General features: G+C 37.7%; 2 protein-coding genes across 4 annotated transcripts; one reads left to right on the top strand and one right to left on the bottom strand.

Moving 5' to 3' along the window:
• The first annotated feature begins 49 nt into the window (after positions 1–49).
• On the top strand, positions 50–8,961 carry LOC113491967 (zinc carboxypeptidase-like). Of its 3 annotated transcripts, none has more exons than XM_026869199.1 (8): positions 50–292; positions 1,147–1,376; positions 1,847–1,952; positions 2,498–2,715; positions 4,147–4,304; positions 4,861–4,980; positions 6,156–6,294; positions 8,781–8,961. In XM_026869199.1, exons 1-8 carry the CDS (start codon positions 201–203, stop codon positions 8,888–8,890), a joined length of 1,173 nt encoding a protein of 390 aa, XP_026725000.1. In that variant the 5' UTR covers positions 50–200; the 3' UTR covers positions 8,891–8,961. The 3 variants fall into 3 exon arrangements, with proteins under 3 accessions (XP_026725000.1, XP_026725001.1, XP_026725002.1); XM_026869200.1 differs by lacking the exon at positions 50–292 and adding an exon at positions 662–1,062; XM_026869201.1 differs by lacking the exon at positions 50–292 and adding an exon at positions 663–966.
• Positions 8,962–9,405: 444 nt separating this feature from the next.
• Positions 9,406–18,013, bottom strand: LOC113491964 (thioredoxin domain-containing protein 11). Its single transcript, XM_026869195.1, has 12 exons — positions 17,562–18,013; positions 17,013–17,223; positions 16,395–16,518; positions 16,049–16,155; positions 15,726–15,923; positions 15,120–15,329; positions 14,384–14,847; positions 13,773–14,088; positions 13,126–13,365; positions 11,847–12,037; positions 11,208–11,343; positions 9,406–9,826 (listed from the first exon to the last, which is right to left on the bottom strand). The coding sequence occupies exons 1-12, from the start codon at positions 17,768–17,770 to the stop codon at positions 9,518–9,520; spliced, it is 2,715 nt and encodes a 904-aa protein (XP_026724996.1). The 5' UTR covers positions 17,771–18,013; the 3' UTR covers positions 9,406–9,517.
• Positions 18,014–18,334: the final 321 nt, after the last annotated feature.

The raw sequence follows: 18,334 nt of genomic DNA, 5'->3' as shown, positions 1-18,334 counted from the left end.
AACTCGCACTTGGCCGGTAAATGTAATAATACCTTCTTGATTAAAACTTATGCATTGTCCTAGTCGATAAAAGTGACAGAACTCCTTTTCAAAACGAGATCAAAAGCTTTGCTTACATTTGCCATTAAAAAATCTTTACTTGCTGTCAGAATTTAATACTTGAGGAAATTTTGTTTTATTATAATTTTCTATCTTCAAATATGCTTTTACAGATTAAAGTGTATTTAATAGCTACGTCCTACTTCTTGGGTGCACTCTTCATGCTTTTATTTCCACCAAGAAATTATGAACTGTAAGTATTTGTGCACATTCAGTCATTAATATTCATCTAGCCAAAAGTGGTTAGTGTGGTCACAGCATAGTTTCACAACTACTCGTAATTAAATCTATGTTGCATGCTATGGTCTCCTGTAGTTGAATGAGAACTCAGGTCAAATACTCTTTATATTTTACCTAAAAAAATCTAAGACTTACACGTATGAGTATATAGCTTTTGTCGGAAGTCTATAAATTACTAATAGTTTTAAAACATTCAAATCTATAGATATCAAAATTAATCTTTGCGACCGAACGGAAGAGTGTCGCATATTTTAAATAATTATAATCAAAACATGCCTATCTTGAGGGTATTTTTAATTGTTTTGATACAAGCGATATATTTATAATAATCGTTAAGCTAGATGCAGACACGATCTGCGTCAAGGATAAAATGATAAAACTAAGTAGGTGTCACGTATCCACTATGAGTATGTCGTCAGCCGACTTAACCGGCCAGCCAACGTTATCACCCCACCTGGAGGAAACAAAAACAATTTAGTGAATTGTTGAGGTTTTTGTGTATCAATCCACCAGAACACTCTGAAATGTTGGCCTTGCGGTTCTAAGCATTTATTTTCATACATGAGGTGCAAGTTCGCTTCCGACGCAGGCAACGTTATAACTAACAATGAAGAAAAGCATCGTGAGGTCTTTGATTCTATACATATATTGGAATCTAATATCACCGATTATAAGGATCTGGTGATCTCATACTATGCAACATTCCCCTAGGGGAAAAGTTCGGTACCCAGCAGTATCTATAGGCAGGCATTATAATTACCAAAAATCCGGTTATCACACGGTCTTATTAAAAAGCTTGTTTTCCAGATCGGGAGCCAAAATAAGGACTGTGAGAAGTGTCGGTGAGGGCATTAAATATAAGCAGTACGCCGACTATAAAATGGTTGCGAACGTAGCTGAACGATACGGTCGCCACGATCCTGAAGTCGTGAACGTGGTACAACTGGCGCCCCTCACTGCTGGCAACCGTAGTATACTGGCTATTGAGCTGCGCAGCGACAGGCAGAGTAGGAAGCCTGGTATCTTGATCATTGGAGGTACGCAGTGATTGAATCTAGCATTTTACGAACTGTGGAAGTTTCTAGGGGCCTGGTCTAGGTTCAAAGCTAAATTAGATGTATTCCGAGCCACCTTACGATTCTTATTTTTAAGATTCGACTAGTAAACGTAGTATTAGGTGCTCTATACACTCATGCTTTTCTATTTTCCAAGTATATATTTTTTGTCCTCTCACATTGCCAGTCGTCACGGAAAGTCAGAAGCTTGAAAGACTGACAACCAGCCTTACTTACGAGTTACGGGTACTTTCTTTCCCGGGTTACTAGTTTAAGCCAGTTTGAGGTTTTTTTATTTGCAGTCGCTCCATATAAAATACTGGTACTTAGCTGGGTCTAATTAGACTGGAAGCCAAATTTGCAAATGATAACTAGTAGCTTTCCTAGTAGCATCCGTTGCAATAATAGGTAGTGGTAAAATATTACAATAATACCAATCTGATGTAATACAGCACTAGATGCAATGTCGTGGGGAGCACCAAATGCTATTTTGGAATTATCAGAAAAGTTGCTTTACGATGCCAGCTATCAAACGCCATTCTTCAACGATTATGACTGGTATGTGACGTTTTATTAAATAGAACGAAAAGAGAACTTGCTATGTAGTGAATAAATAAATTAAGACAGTAGAAAGTTATGTACCTACGATAATGATATTGGAACACTCGCGACTCTTTCCGATCAGATTGTGATGTGCACTTGAGCGTATTTTAAGCAAGGGCCTTTTTGTTTTTAATGGTAGTCAGGGAATTTAAATGCAATCTCATAATTTTGCTTGTGCTTTGAACTATGTTAATATATACCAACGTATTCTTGAAAGGTAACTTGATCGTAATTTGGTTCGTATTTTGGTTATACGTTATTTAGTAAACTTCGTGATCATGTCCGTGCCGCACTCACCTCATTCGATCTCGATCACTTTACTTTTCTTAACTTTATGAAATATGGGTATTATATACTCAACTCTATTCAAAAAGCTAGTATATGATGAAATGCTCTCAGAAGCCGATTCCGCGTTATCGACCGGCCTGATGATTTAAGAATCTAAACTCTTGTTACCACCACATTCAATTCATAATCTAGAACAATATAGTTTCACACAGGTATCTAATACCAATGGGTAACCCTGATGGCATACAATTCAGCCACAACTTAAGATCTCTTCCCCCGCTGGATCCTTACGAATGGGCTCGTAACGCCACAGCGAGACTTTGGACCCGCCCCAGCGAGTGGCACAAGAACGTCGACAACGAATCAGAGTCAAAGGACCCTCTGTGTTTTGGGACAAATATCAATCGCAATTTCGCTTATCACTGGCAAGGTCAGTTTAGATACCGTATCAGGGCAAGAATAATTATAATTATGTTATTATGCATTTCACGTGATACGGATTTTAAAATTATAATTTTAGATGTTTGAATCACCTTGTAGTCACGTCATCATAAGGTAATAAATGATCTATAATACAAGTAGGACTGTTGCCACAGCGGAACCTAGACAAAAATAGTATAGTGTGCTGAAACACAATGGCGAGAGCCTGCTTAGAGAGCTCCGTGCTGCGTTATGCATTCAGAGGTTCTAACACATTAAAATAAGACCATTGCGATTGAGGAAGCGAGAAGGCGGACACACGGCATCTTGCTTGCACGACCGCATAGTTTTATTTTCAAGGGATGGATGACAGGCCGTCGCCGTACTAGAGAGCTTTTACGCAAGAAGGAGTGTTGGCTTTATGGGAGCAAAACTTTTCCCGCTACAATGTGCCGTTTCGCTTTCATAATGAGAACTGTCTTATAATATAATAATAATAATAAATCCTGGGACAACTCACACACGGTTATCTGATCCCAAGCTAAGCAGAGCTTGTGTTATGGCAACCAGACAACTGATAAACTTACTTATATATTTCTAAATACATACATATTATAGATAAATTACACCCAGACACCAGAACAAATGATCATGCTCATCACACAACATTTATCCTGGGCGGGAATCGAACCCACGACCTCCGGTATAGCAGTCAGGGTCACTAACCACTAGACCAACTTCGGTCTTGCAGAGCTCCAGAATCAGTGCAATATTTCCAGTTATTGTATAATATTATTTGTTCTTAAGAATTAAACGACAATTTAACTTATATTTTTATCAAAAACTATCGAAACGTGTCATTGGAATCAAATAAATCTCATACAGCTTGTTGGCAAAACAGAAACTACGATAAAATATTGAAATCTGACTTAATAATAATTCAAAACAACCACGGATATGGAATTAAGCCAACTAATATTAATATTAAACCACCTGAATCTTAGGTCCACTATTAGTGATTCTTATTTCGCGAGGAAAATCTAGTGTTAGGGACTGACACTGCAATCCCGCATAAGCGTGCATAATTAATATCGTAGCAAGCGGAACATGCGTAGCCAAGTTGAAAATTATATCAAGTTATTTCAAAAACCTCTTAAGCCACTCACTAATTTGTTTATACAAGAAATGAAAGAGGAAGAAATGTATCCACTCATGTGGTTTTAATTCAGAATACATATCTCCCTTGTAGGAAACATTCTCGGTAAAAAAACATGATGGAATAACTAAAGCATCTGCTGCGTGTCCTGTTTGATACGACTAATCTCATTTAAAATAGTTGACATAGGTATTCATTTATATCAGCCCAGAAGCTTATAATAAATATTTTTCTGTTTGTTCCCATACAAATTTCGATTCAACTGATGAAACAAACATGTTTCAGATGATGTTCACAAAACTCCTCCAAGATGCTGCCAATACTATCCCGGTTCGAAACCGTTCTCGAGTGCTGAAGCGAAAGCTATTCGCAAATATGTTGACAAGCTAGGTGACGTCATCAGCCTGGCCATACATTTGCATGCCAGCTTTGTTCCCAGAAAGGTAATAAGAAACACATACTTATATATATATATACATTCTCTACTAAGTTTTGGTACCAATGCTACCTTATACAGGTTGTTAGTTGAGGCATAACTTTATTGGATACTTAACAAAGCGAAGGGAAAAAGCATAAAAGCCATCTGGCTTGCCTCTTGATAATATCGTTTGTCTTTGCCGGTCCAAAATCCGCAGATATTCGATAGGAAGTTTTATTTTTCTGAAAGGGTTACCGGTACACGAAGGGCAAAGGAAGGAACTGGTGAGTTTATTCCTAACTAGAGTTACTATCTGATAGAAAAGTGCCTAAACGCATAAGCTGCATAACCTTTAATCTCAAATAAGACTTTTTCTAACAGAAAGAATGAAAAACAGTTTTAGTCGTAGCTCTTAATTATTTAGCATCATAGTATTTACTCTTGGACTTGTGGTTGTGGAAAAGAGACGCTCGCTCTCAACTGACTAGGGCGCTGTCTCGCTTACAACAGTTCTACTTCAAGAGAGCGGCTTCTAGTATGCTTGTTACTTTTATTACAGTAAAATCTTTTTTTTATTATAGGAGTACATTTTGTACCCATGGCGATACTCAGTGCGGCAAACAAGCAACTCTAGAACATTACAAGAAATCGGTGAATATGCGGCCAGACAAGCTCGTCTACCTGATGGGCGAGTATATGAGGTACGACCTCTTTTGTATCTCTCGATAGGTATCCCATACATCTAAGTACTTACCTATAGACAACAACTAAAATCAAGGAACAAAATATAAATTATAGTACTATACAATTGATATTCAACAAGTTTTCAGATGATTTTGATTGGTTCTTAAGCTAGTTTTTTAGCCAGCCCTTAAACAAAAATATTGTATTTGGAAACCTTGTATTTTACTGATAGCCTGTGCCTTAGTGCTATGGTACCTAGCAGCTTATAAAAGCTACCAATATCGCGTACACCATGTTAAACTCATTGGGTAGGTATAGCAGATTTGCATTGCCATGTATAAAGGGCCTTACCCATCAGGCTTATCGTCTAGCGCCAAGATCCACACATTGATTGTGTTAGCTAATGTTTTGATACTAATCAGATACGCTAAAATCAAGTACAAAGAACCAAAACCAGATAATATACTTATCAAACTTATAATTTACTTAATATTGAAATGCTAAGGAAATGTAAAATAAAAAGAGTGTGTGTCCTTCCTTGGCGTATGGTACAAAACACGTGTTCTAAATATAAAAAATACTAGAATATACAACTTGAACATAGTTAATATAGTTACCGATTTTCATTCCACTTAGAACTAACTTCACGATGTAGAATTTCATCGCAAAAAAAAAGTATAAATTCAATTGCTAGTACCAGTAACAAGTACCTAAGCATTTGGCTTGCTAGTACCAGTAACAAGTACCTAAGCATTTGGCTTGCTAGTACCAGTAACAAGTACCTAAGCATTTGGCTTGCTAGTACCAGTAACAAGTACCTAAGCATTTGGCTTGCTAGTACCAGTAACAAGTACCTAAGCATTTGGCTTGAAAATGTTATTTATAGATAGGTATATTTAAAGAAACGTGTGAAGTACATAAGCATCTTGTTGTTTTATTTTAATAGACTTACATTATGTGAAGATTAGATAATGGCTACTTACATTGATTTTTTAATGGCAGTTACTACCTAATTAATTAGGTACATACTTTGTAACATCTTAATAGACCTGTCAGAGAGGTTTTGCTTTCACAAATCCAAAATAGGTAGGTTATTTAGCTAAGAACAGATATCGGGTGTCGACTTAGCTGAAACCTACCTATAAGTATAGGTCAGTTTTCCAATATTTTTTTCAAAAGATTTCGTTTCCAGGTACACCAAAGCAGCAGTGACGAGCGCGTGGCGGGAACATTAAGTGACTACATATCCGGCGTTGTCGGCATCGACCTAGTTTTCCTCATCAAACCTTACCATCAAATGTTTCCAAACGAAACAGATAACAGTGAACTCGGTGCGTATTCCAATATTAATTAGTAGGTACATATTAATTGGGCCAACAACTTTGGGTATATCTACGGAGCTGCTAACCTCTGTTGATGTAAGACTGTTGCAGTTATGGAAGATGTAACGCCGCTCCACACCGTGTTTTACGCCGTTGAGCTATCTAGCTCCTGCATCCTCAATAACCTTTATAAAGTTGTGGTAGGCCACTTGGATAGTAAAGATAAACAAAAATGCTAGGATAATTTATAACATTGAAATCCCCCTTTTAATAACAACGTGCTTTGATTCAAAATTAGAAGTCATCGATCAGTAGATAGCGAATTTTATCTACGAGTAACGTGTGTTGATCATACGCATAGGTATGACCTCGACGACCTCTTTTGCAAGTTTGGAAATCACGCTTATTTCGATAAAGGACATATTAGTCTACTATTCAAACTAAGGGTAAATGCGGGATTGCCCGAAAAGGTTTCCGCGCCACGGTTCACAAGGAGCAAAGGAAGAAACATTTGGACTTTGGATAGTAAAAGTCTGACAAACATTTACTGAAATCTTCAATTCTATTAGAACGCATCTCGCAACCGCTGAACAGTGCATATACTGAAAATAATGAATCTTTTTTATGAAATTTAGTTAAGCGACATAAGGATAATGACGGTGTTACCTACTTGCTTGCCACAAAACACAATCATACGCACTGCCTGTTTTGTTCACATAATTTGATTCTTGTGTGACAAATAGAGCCCGCAACATAAGAAATTAATAAAATAGGCAACGATTAAATTTTTTCTCAATGGAACAGAATTTACATGAAATACGGTATTATTATTTTTTCTTTCGCCAACGTTTCGGTCGCTTATCTAAATATCGCAGTACATTTTTATTTAATATCCTACTCAGTTAAATTTCGCTGGTGAATTAATTTTTATTGTTAAGAAAAACCGCAAAAAGAACCCAGGAATGTGTGCATCAGTAGACGGAGGACTAAAAAGAACATAACTAGCATCACTTTCATTGATTTTTTTTTGGATGCTCATAATTCGAAAAGCACTTAACCGATATTTTTATAAATTTTTCTGCAAGCACCCGGGGAAATCCTCGAGATCTTTGCTTGTTCGCGAAGGCGGAGAGGTGTGCTGATCCGGTTAAAACCACTGGTGTGCTTCACTCTTCCCTTGTAGCTGAGACCACGGGAACGCGATGCATGCTACTGTACTGTGGTCAACAATTTTGGACAGAAGCAATATAAGTAACAAATAAGATTAACTCGAGGCGCAATTAGTAGTTCAAACTTAACTACTGTTACGACCTGGCCAGTCGACGGATAATGAATATTTCTGTGTAATATGCGGCTTTAGTATATTACAGACAGATTTCGTCAGTGAATAGTATTGTGAATAGGTCTTAACTGTGATGAAGTATGTACACTAGGCCCTGAAGACGTCATGTGTATGTTAGTTACTTCGTTTCTTTTTTTAAACGACTCACGCATTCAGGAATTTTAAAACTTGTATCGCGGGGGTTTTTACCAGCATACAAATCTCATGCACAAAGACTCACAACAAGCATTCGTGGATCACACAAATGCTTGACCTACGCGGGGTGTCGAACGCGCGACACGTCGCCCCAATGGGTTTGGTGTCGTGACCTCAACCACATAATTTTACGCGGTTGAGTCAGAAGCGTGCAGTTGTAACCAACGGGGGGAAAGCCGAGGGAAAAAGCTAGATTATACTGAACATTAATATGATGAAACACGGTTATTTTAGATAAAAATGTTTCATCATATAGTATCATTAGTATCTATATCATTTAGGGTTTTTACAGACAAAAATTAGAAAGATTATATCTGTTATAGATTAGAATGTCAGTATTTATAAATGTTATGCCTATAAGTACATCATTAACGTAAAAGATAAGAATGTTAAGCTAACTCAAAGCGCAGCTGTTGTTGTGATCAACATAGTGACAAACTTTATTTTGTATGACACATAACACTTTAAGGAAGCAGTTATGTGTTAGTCCGCGACCGCGCTTAACCTATGCATTGTCCCCAGTAAATGAGAAGTTGACGAACTTTAAAATAATTGACTTGGCGGAGATTCAGCGAGGATTATTCCGGGTAAAAACTAGCCAAAATGTGTACCACGTATGACATTTTCATCTTCCAATAAATATATACTCGTCTGACATAAAGAAATTGGTCATCCATAAAATGTTGGATCATACCAACCGTTACTTAATCTCGATTTTTGTTTTTACTATTAATTAAACGATGCAAAGGGTACCTACTCACGCGTATTAGTCGGGTTTGCCCGACTAGTTTCAGACCCATCCGGATTCCTTTATCATGAGTTTGCACCATATGTATCGATTTTCGCTGTGTTGGTATAGTCGCAACAGAAACACATCTACCACCAGGCAGCGATGCCTCATTATTTAGTATTATTTGCAAACAAAACCATAAAAAAAATACCGATAATTTTGTTTCAGTGGTTTACGTAAAGAAAGCTGTCTCGACGATACTAAGCGTGGTGCGTGGGTGGCGCAGCAGTACTAAACAAAACACTCTCTCCTTCTTCGGGAAAGATGTCGAGTTCTAAAAGATGACTAGAATAATGTTATGTCTGCCTTTGTTGCACAACATAAAGAAAATTATATGAAAATCATTAATTACATTAAAGTTTTTTTTTAATTATATTTTTTTTGAACTACGGTACTAAGTGGAACTTTTAAATCAATTATAATGGAGAGCACCTAGATTCACTCAGCCTACACCGCTTCCTAAGTGATCTTGCTGTGGGAGAAGAAACGGCGCAATAAGCTCTCCAGCAGCAAGATGTAGCAAACTTTTTGCTAGTCTACCTTTTAAGGAGTGTTAAAAATTCAATTATGGATTAAAATATTTCTTCAGTAAGTAATTTTATATCCCTTTCTAATTCTCTAATTGATGATATTCATGAATATGTACTGCATTCAACTTGCGACGTGCGAACGTACTGAAAATGTTAATAATAAAGAAATAAGGATAAATAAAAAAAAATACTCAGCACAAAGTGCGCTCTATATTCTTTTTTCAAATAAAATATAAAAAATAACAACAAATTAAAAAAACATCTCACCCACGTTTGTTTTCAACATTTAATAGTACTTCGGTCTTCAAAAATAAATAACATAGTTACATATTTCTATATGAGCAATGTACAATATTTACATAGTTATAACTAATATCAACTTCTTTTACGTAGTGAAGCGACTGTGGCATTTTTTCTTAACACCGTTACGTCAATGTCCCAGTGCTTTGACAGAACACCGAGCGCGTTCATAAGCGATGTGTGTTTGACACTTTGTGCAAAGAGATCTGTTATGTAGAATAGACTTAAGTCCAAGGCGACTGTGTGCAAGTGTTGCAGTCTTTTGAATAAGGCTTCTCGAAGCTCTGGGTCCTCGGTCTGTCGCCAGTACTTGAGGTTCTTGCCGATGACTGTTATCACATGCTCTTTGATGTCATTCAGACATACTCTTCGTTCTGTTATGCCCTGTGGATAATATTATAAGAATTGTTTGACTAAAATTGTGAATGTAAAACAGTAGTTTTTTTTCAAAAAACTTACGAAATTTCGCTAAATTAAAAATACCCATAATTAATATATCTTTTCCTCCTTTTAACGCAATCAGCTCACAAAGTTTTCCTTAACATTTCTAATCTAATAAAAAAAATCAGGCTTATGTCACCTTTTTCGCTATCCTTCAAATCAAGTGCTATATTTAATTTTTTTATCTGCATAGTGACTTTAATCGATGGCTGTCTTGTAATTGTAAAAACCACATATCCTCCCAAGATAACATCAGATAAAGCAATAAGACTTATAATTGCAGAAGACCACTCACACAGTTATCTATTTGTCCAGACATAAACAATAAATCATACTAAATTTGTAATCCACCTCATTAATTGCAAGGCCGAAAACTAGTTATCAGTCGCAATATGGAATGTCAATTGATAAAATTACTTCCGTTTTGAAAGCACGAGTTGTCACCAAGGACTAGAAATCATAACTGCGACATTGAGATCTAAAAAAAATCGTGAAAATACTTTTCGAAACCATTTTCAGAATATGGTAGCAGCAGCGGTGAGGCATGATCACAAAATTGCAATTGAAAGTGAGCCCCTCAAATGCGAACTCGCTGCTTTTTTTAGGCCACCCTGTTTTTTTATAACCTAATGTTTGGACTAAATAGAGGTGACTGCGGTATAGTATTGTTTATTGGGTCAAGCACGAGACACGACAATATTCTATAATGTTATTGTAATATATTTTTTTAAAGAAATCTATTATAATATATATTCTATAAATCAGACTAAAAAATGATGACCAACGGTTACTACCTAGCGCTTAAGCTAAGTGTGTCGCCGGAAACCGACTGTCTGAATTTTCGAAAAAAAGGTGTAAAAATAAATCCTAGCCCCTCCATCGGTTATATTATAGCCCAGAAAAGACATCAGCAACTGTAGGGAAGTCTGAAAGTGGCACCGGTTACAGAGAAACTACGTGGTAACCGGCTGTCATGGTATGGGCCTGTTATGCGGAGGAATGAATAATGTAGTGAGGAAGGCGTTAAGCATGGATGTGGATGGATATAGGGGAAGAGGACGACCAAAGAAACGATGCATGGATTGTGTGAAAGACGATATGGCTGTAAAAAGTGTTTCTTGTGAGATGACGGCCGATAGAAAGGTATGAAAGAAGATGACATGTTGCGCCGACCCCAAATAAAATAATTGGGATAAGTGCAGGGGAATGATGATAATGATGAACTGTATTAAAGTCGATGGTCAAGTACCAGGGATAAAATTGGTGAGTGCAAAAATTTTATTATCCTCAGAGCTGTTTTTTAAAGGTGTATTTCATACTGTACCTTAACGGCTGCACAGAGCGCGATGCGCACCCGCAAATGTTCGGGCGCGGCGAGCGAGCGCAGCGCTAACGCAACCATACCCGCTGACGTCACGCGCGCCTCGCCCGGGTACGACTGGCTGTCCGCCTCGCCGCGTCTGACAAGTTATATATACTTTAGGCTCAAACTATACGGAGCAAAGGGTATAAGGATATCATACTTTTTAGTGGGACAGTCTGGTTTGCCTTAATACTATCGCAGGCAAACTAACCCCTGTCATTTATTAAGAAAGTTGTAATAAAGTTTAAACAAGACATTTTAGCCAGAATCGCGCAGCGCTTGCGTATGCGACTTGAAAATCTGGCCAGAATAAGACGTGATCGATATGTTTAAGTCAGTAATATATCCTCACGGAGCGCCCTCGGACTGAGTTTAGTCACTTGAAGTTTAATTTGAAAAAAAAAAACCACAAAAACCCAAGTTTTATTTGACTAAAACTTGTCCCATACTGACTCCTAAAGCACATCGCACTATATCTAGTGGAGATTGAGGCCTCTCTTCTCGTGTCCACGCGCAGCCCGCAGGCCGCCAGCAGCCGCCGCGCCCCGCACAGCGGCCAGTACTCGACAGGATGTAACTATGTGTGGTGGGAGCGCGTACCTGTGCGCGGGGAACACGAGCAGCGTGGGGTAGTGGTGCACGGTGTAGTGCCAGGGCAGGTCGTGCCGCAGCGCGTCCAGACGAGCCACCCGCACGCGCAGCCCGCAGGCCGCCAGCAGCCGCCGCGCCCCGCACAGCGCACGCACCGTGAGCGCGCTACAGGACCCGCCACAAACCGCCACTAGCGTCATCTATCGGAAAAAAATATCTAAAAAATTTCTACTATTTTGGTTTACCAATGTGTATACAAATTTCAAACTACCGAGCCTTAATCACAATTTCCGCTGGGATATATCTCTCATACTAAAAGATTTATTTTTCCCCTATTAGGCCTCATTTACAGAGACGCGGGGCGTCTCGCGGCGCGTCGGACATTTTTTCTGTTTACGGTGGAGCGGCGCGTGATGCGGCACGCATCATCGCACGCGTAAACACAAACGTATAGCAACATACGACGTTGTTTATAGAGAAGCGACGCGGGAAGAATAGCGGTGCCCGCCGCTGCGCCCGCGGAGAGTCCTCAAGCGTGAAGCGAAGCACGCGAGAGATGGGAGCGTACGTGTCGCAACTTGCAGCATGAATGACGAAAAATTGGAACTCGTTATTTCTGCAATACTTCTAAACAAGACTGACAGAAGATTCCGTCTCGGGCACAGCCTCATCGAGAATTGCCGCTGCGTGCGCGGCCGCGTGGGACGCGTCGGTGCCTGCCGCGGGCTCCGCCGCAAAAAACGCTCCATTTCAAACAAACGCGTCTAAAATCGCTTCTCCATAAACGCAGGTATACAACGCCATATATTTGAATTCAATGCGGGCCACTCAACGCAACGCGCATCGCCTCGCGTCTCCGTAAATGAGGCCTAAGGCTGCGTTTCCACCAGAAATGTAATGGAAATGTGAGTGGAAGTGAAAATGCGCATTAATAGCTGGTGCGAGAGTGCGATTCGAAGCTGTGAAATATGTCGATGAGAGTGGTGTGTAGTGGGAGCGGAGTAACGTGAACGCCTGCCTGCCCTTCAAATCTCACTTTAGTTAGCACTGCCACTCAAACAGCCCTCGTATACATCCCTCGCTTGTTTTTATACGCAAAAATCTAGCTCCGCTGAGCCGTTTCCACAAGAGCTGTGCTAACCGAGGAAAGGAAAATGAACCGATTCTATTGGTTCTTTACAAACACATCCCTCGCAACACATGCTCGCACATCTCTGGTGGAAACACTACCTTAACCTATACTTTTGAATAAATTGGTAATAATAATATCTCTGGCTAAAATACTCACCGTGCCTGGCGTTTTCACCATTCGTCTGAAACTCCTTGTGGTAAGATCAATGATATGTACAGAATTCTCATTAATACCCATTTGATCGGACTCGCCATCCGATCCGAAGTAATGTGTGTGCGGTACTTCGTGAACGTGCGACCTTAGAGATCGCTTTAAATTTTTATTTGTGAAGTTATATATAAACTCTCTTATTGACTTAGCGTTGTAGTCTCCAGATAATACGTATTGACTTTCATGCTGAAATGAAAATTGTTTGTAAAACGAAAAAATATCTTACTTGAGGTAGTAAAATTTAGGTGTCTTATCTATACTAATATATAAAGCTGAAGAGTTTGTTTGTTTGAACGCGCTAATCTCAGGAACTACTGGTCGAAATTGAAAAAATATTTTTGTGTTGAATAGACCATTCATCGAGGAAGGCTATATACCATCACGCTGCGACTAACAGGAGAACGGGGAGCGAAGATACAATGGAGAATGTGAAAAAAATAGGGCAGTTATAAATCATGACTTATATCTTCTAACCACGCGGACGAAGTCGCGGGCAACAGCTAGTAAATAATAAATTAGTCAGAATTGTAGTAATCTCTACTAACTAGCCGACATCAACACACCCACACACACAAAACAAATAATAAACCAACCTTGCTATCCAAAATAACAGCAGCTGTCATATCCTTCTTATTAGTAATATCTATACCAAGAGATTCGGGAAAGTGATGGTTTCGTACGCTGTCAACAGCTAAAATATGTAAGCTGAAGTTCCCGGTACAAGACATTCCTTCTATATTCGTCATGTTGATGCGACGCTCGTTGACGTCAGGAGGCCCTCTGGGGTATACTGGGCTGCCCCACTCCTGGGCAAATCGGGTCACCTTACAGAAATGCTTCACACTGTCTTGAAGTAAGTTTTCAGGTGATAGTGGATCGTCTTCGTAAGGTAACATCGTAGTTTCTATTCTGAAATTGTTTTAGAGGTTATAATCAGTGCAACTACCCGAATTAATTCTAAGATGAATGATTAAATCATGTTTTTATTTGCACCCTTTATTTGGTGCCTAAAGAAAATGAGAAAGATGAGCTGAGAAGTATAATCTCTGAAAAGTGAAAATGTGTCAAGGAAGTTTCAACCTTATTGTCGTCGAGTGTCAAGTGCCTTTACTAAGAATAACGTCAAAAATGTTTACTTATCCATTTTATGTTCTTTCTACCAGATTTTTTTAAATATATTTAAAGCGAAAAACACTGCACTTACTCATCCCTCTCATAACTTGTTTCCTGTTCATTACTTAAGTTCTCCTCTATAGTAAGACACTGTTCATAACGCTCATAGAAACTCCTTTCAGCGGGCAGGGCCTTCATACTACACTCCTGCAGCCAATCCAATGCGGAGAGCAGTTGTGAATTATCTTCCGCATTCTCCAGTACTTTAGCCATAGCAAAACCTCTTTTTAAGAGAAAATTGAAAACTCCATTCTTTGGATTCTTCTGTGTAGTATTGTACCATGGGTATTTATTGTTCTGTGACTCTACCTCCTTCTTGTAAAAGCGATTGTATTTTCTAATTGGCTTCTTAAATTTGTATTCCTGACAGAACTTTGTAAAGTTCTTTTGTTGATACAGCAATCGCTGGACCTGTTGTAATTTGACTAGTTCCGAAGTCCATTGACTGCTTTCGTTATTTTTGCAATTATAATACTCCATTGCTACTTCTCGCAGCTGTAAAAAGAGAAAAGAATTAGTTGATACTTTTGCTTTGTTGTTATGGCATTTATTTACATATAGCTAAGGTATGATTTTTATTAACTTAAAGTCGCATAATAACAGGAATCAGAAGTAATATTTAATCGAGAGAAATCCATTATACTGTTTTAAATCTCTTCCGTCAAGTTTCTATTTTATAATTGCTACAGAGAACCTTCGTGAGAAGTCCGAAAACTGATCATTCTGTAAGAACGAAGTTTATAACATAACAAAAAAAAAACATTTACCAAAGCATACGCCGGCAACTGCTCGTACAGTGGATTGAGTGGTGTGAAAAGTATTAATATGGGATTGCCATCGACATATCTCTCAAAATTAAATGCTTTTCTCCACATCGGCATTATTCTCGCCACCGGCTGCGAGAAATTCTCCAACACCCATTGTATAAGGGAAGAATCATTCCATGCTTGAATATCGCCATCCCGCGATATGTATTCCTAAGGCAGAAAATCAATTATTTCAGAACAACCAATTACTTGAAACATAACTTTAGTGTAACGACTATGTATTGTTATCAACATACGTACGCGACTAAAACTTTTGTAGTGAATTTGAAACATTGGTAATGTATAAAAAACACAGAAATGTTTGCACAAGTGTACATTTTCAGGTCATTTGGCCAGTTATATGGAAGTTTATTGAAAGTCTAATTTGTGTGACAGAATGCACGTATAGTTGATTGGTTAAGATCACAATGCCTAACCCACTGAGCATGACATGTGGCAGGTTTGATCCCCATCCTGGGTCAGTCTAGGATGTATGTTTTCAAAGGTTACCCACACATGGCACCATCAGCAAAAATGAATTGAAATGACTATACCAACATTACAAACCTTAGTATCATTCCAAAGCATAAGACGAGCGTTAGGAACGCTCTCCACGCCTAGTTCTGCCGCTAATTCCTCTGATGTTACCGCCGCGAAACATATCTCACCGACTGTGTCCGCTTCTCTAGCCTTCAATGCGACTGTATACCACACATTGTAATACTTCGACGTATCCGTTAACGGTGTGTATCCAACAGCTACAGCCTGCAAATATAACAACACAAATATCAACAAAGAATGATACCACATGATTTAAAAATAGTTTTGTTATTCTTAAGTATTATTATTACACTACACTGGAAGAAAAGGATTGTAATATATTTACTCACATCACAACGAGACAACAGATTCACAAGATCTTCGGAGGATGAAACTCTTCTTAAAGGTCTCATCATGATTTCTAGGAAGTTAACCATGCTATGTGCATCTCTTTGACCTGAAAACCCAGATACACTGATGAGGTTGCATGGCATTGAAGATTATTGTGTTAAACCGGATGTTTAAAAACAATTATATTTAAATTAGGAATCTTACAACTTAATGTTCATTATTGATATATTAGCCTGCATTATGCCAGTGCTGGAAAATTACATTTCTCCATTTCACCATTAAGCATCCTATGTACCATTAATTTCAAAACAAATTAAAAGTGTAATATTTGAGTATCATACTGACCATTATAAAGTACACCTCTTGAAATAGTTGTGTACACCATCAAAATAGGCCAAGAGGGTATCTTATTGTTCTGTAACCTGCATTCACTGCCTGGGTTCCAACAGTTTATTGCAGAAAATTTGATCTAAAATAAAATACAACTTATATTATTGAAACATTTTTGCAGTGAATAATAAAAAGTATTTTATAAGTTGGTTACTTACTCCAGTAAGGGAGTATACATATTTTTATTGCAAACAAAATATTTTCAAGTTTTATGTACGAGTGTTGTACAATTAAATATAGATTGTTACTAAGATAAGAGGTTACAAGAGCAATTAAAGGTTAAAAGTAATAAACGAAAAAAAATGCTATGAAAACTACATAAAATTTATTTGTTACTTTTTTTTTATAAAGAATAGAATTTCTATGGCTCAAGGGTTCTAATCTAAATTAAAAAAAAGACTATTTCCTATGGGTCTTAGTCATTGTAGTTCATATAAATTTTTGTAAACCAGCTTATCATGAGTGCATATTTCTTCACATGTACATTATACATACAATACCAATAAATATTCAAACTGGGAACAATACATCATCAGGCTAAAGAAACACTTATCACAATGTTTGAATACTCACTCGATCTTTGAGTATATTTGCAGCTTTTTCAAATTCTCCTCTGACATACTGAGATTCAGCATCCCACGGAGCATAATACATAACAAAGGAGACATCAGCCCGGTTGATGCTAGCAAGTGCACTGCTCAGCTGACCTCGGTACCAATCTTGCACAACCGAATCTGATCTGAAGAACCTTGTAGCTTGAGGGTGTTTAGATATCTTTGTGGGGCTGAAACAATATTATTTATCAATAATAGAAGTAAAAAAAAACCAAGAAATAATACAGAATTATATGAATTTTATTTGATCATAAGTGGTGCTAAAGCTTTTCCTTTTCTTTACAATAATGGTTTAATTGTTATTTATAAATATCTTTCCATTTTAATAAATATATTATAAAAAAGGTATTCTGAAATGCCTCGTAAGAAAATATCTTATTTACAAAGCTTTTTGCTGTCATTGCAATTTTATTGTCACAGCTTGACATTAAGCATGTAAATATTTACCCAGCCAAAACTGACTTTTATTAAAATGTCAAAATATTTGTTATAAATAAATAAGCCTTACGTGTTGTGGAGGGCTCCATACGTAGTAAGGGCCAGGGCTATACAAAAGACCATCTCTTTGATCAACATATTGAGGGTTAACTCCCTGTTGCTCGGTTGTGTTGCGACTTGAGTATTTTCAGCCGAGTTTTGAGCATCGCTAGCAGCACTTGACTTCGTTGTTAATGACGTGACCTGTGAAATATCTTCAGCGTCCGCCGTTGGAAACATTACACGTCATTCAAAAACAATAATGCTGAAATTCGACCGTCGATAACATAGCATTGCAAAAGGAATGTGGTACAACTAAACGTTTTGGCACTAACGATGTTGAGTGGGATAAGCGGAAAATTCATAATAAACCTTCACTTAAATCAAGTTCATTGAAGGTTTCTTATAGTTCATAACAAATAATTTATTTTACACTTGAAGAGCTTGTCATGTCAGCTGACGCGAACTGTCAAAAGTTCAAGCAAATACATCGACTAGTGATGCAGAGTGAATATAAGAAGTCATCATCATCATCACCTTTAATAAAATTAAATTAGGCTAAATTTTTGATAGGTTTAAGAACATAAAGCATACTATTATAGTTGCAAGATGCCTTTTAAAATTTTCTTATTTAGTAAAAATGACAAATGCTAGATGTTTTAAAACTGACCAAAAATTCCATTTGCTTTCCAATTTATTAAGTAACCAAATACTTTCTTTTCCCTACCAGAGAAAACGAAATGGTTTGGAAATTAAGTCGCATATTGAGAAAAACCTTTACTAGCCAACATTACTTAAGTAAAG

The sequence above is a fragment of the Trichoplusia ni genome, chromosome 3 (assembly GCF_003590095.1).
Source record: "Trichoplusia ni isolate ovarian cell line Hi5 chromosome 3, tn1, whole genome shotgun sequence".
In the NCBI taxonomy this organism is placed as follows: Eukaryota; Metazoa; Arthropoda; class Insecta; order Lepidoptera; family Noctuidae; genus Trichoplusia; species Trichoplusia ni.
The sequence above is the reverse complement of the archived record's forward strand: the minus strand, read 5'-3'. Positions and strand labels throughout refer to the sequence as shown.